This window comes from Sinocyclocheilus grahami, unplaced genomic scaffold, assembly GCF_001515645.1.
Source record: "Sinocyclocheilus grahami isolate Dianchi unplaced genomic scaffold, SAMN03320097.WGS_v1.1 scaffold26514.1, whole genome shotgun sequence".
NCBI lineage: Eukaryota > Metazoa > Chordata > Actinopteri > Cypriniformes > Cyprinidae > Sinocyclocheilus > Sinocyclocheilus grahami.
Window position 1 is genome coordinate 2,115 of NW_015520110.1, and position 537 is coordinate 2,651.

General features: G+C 34.6%; 1 protein-coding gene across 1 annotated transcript in view; it reads right to left on the minus strand.

The window, feature by feature from the left end:
• Nucleotides 1–251, minus strand: part of LOC107580187 (peroxisome biogenesis factor 10-like) — a gene marked incomplete at its 5' end in the record, with an annotated part of 2,259 nt that extends 2,008 nt beyond the window's left edge. The window contains 2 exons of the mRNA XM_016265921.1: nt 1–50; nt 148–251. Coding sequence (XP_016121407.1) covers nt 1–50; nt 148–251 — 154 coding nt within the window. The remainder of the gene's footprint in view (nt 51–147) is intronic.
• Nucleotides 252–537: the final 286 nt, after the last annotated feature.

Below are 537 nucleotides of genomic sequence, written 5' to 3' on the forward strand. Positions count from 1 at the left end.
GGGGTCCACCTGGATGATGCTGACATACTCCTCGCCCAGCGTCTGGTATCCTAAATGAAAGACAACAAGACAGGGCTCTCAAATTCAACAAATGCTCATTATGAGGAACACGTCAGCAGTACTGCAATGCTGCAGTGAATAACTCACCAGATGAAGTTGTTAAGACATAGTAGGTCAGATCAGAAAGTAATTCAATTTCCTTTCTCCACTGAAGCCAACGTCTGGAACCTGCAGAAAAAAAAAACACAAATCTTTATAATGTATATTCTGTATAATGGAAAACAGGATTTTCCTTTTTTTAAAAAAAATAAAAATTCAGAATAGGATACTACTCTTGCAGTATGTAGTATGTATACTGTGCACCAGTGTTATATTATACAGCTTTATTTTATTTCAGTTTTAGCAATTTTAGAACTTAAAACTTATTTAAGTTGGTTGCCAAGGAAACATTTCAAATATTCATTTACATTGATCAAGTTTAGGTTTTTCATGGTTTTAAGTGTTAATGCCTGGTTTCACAGACAGGGTTTAGGTTAA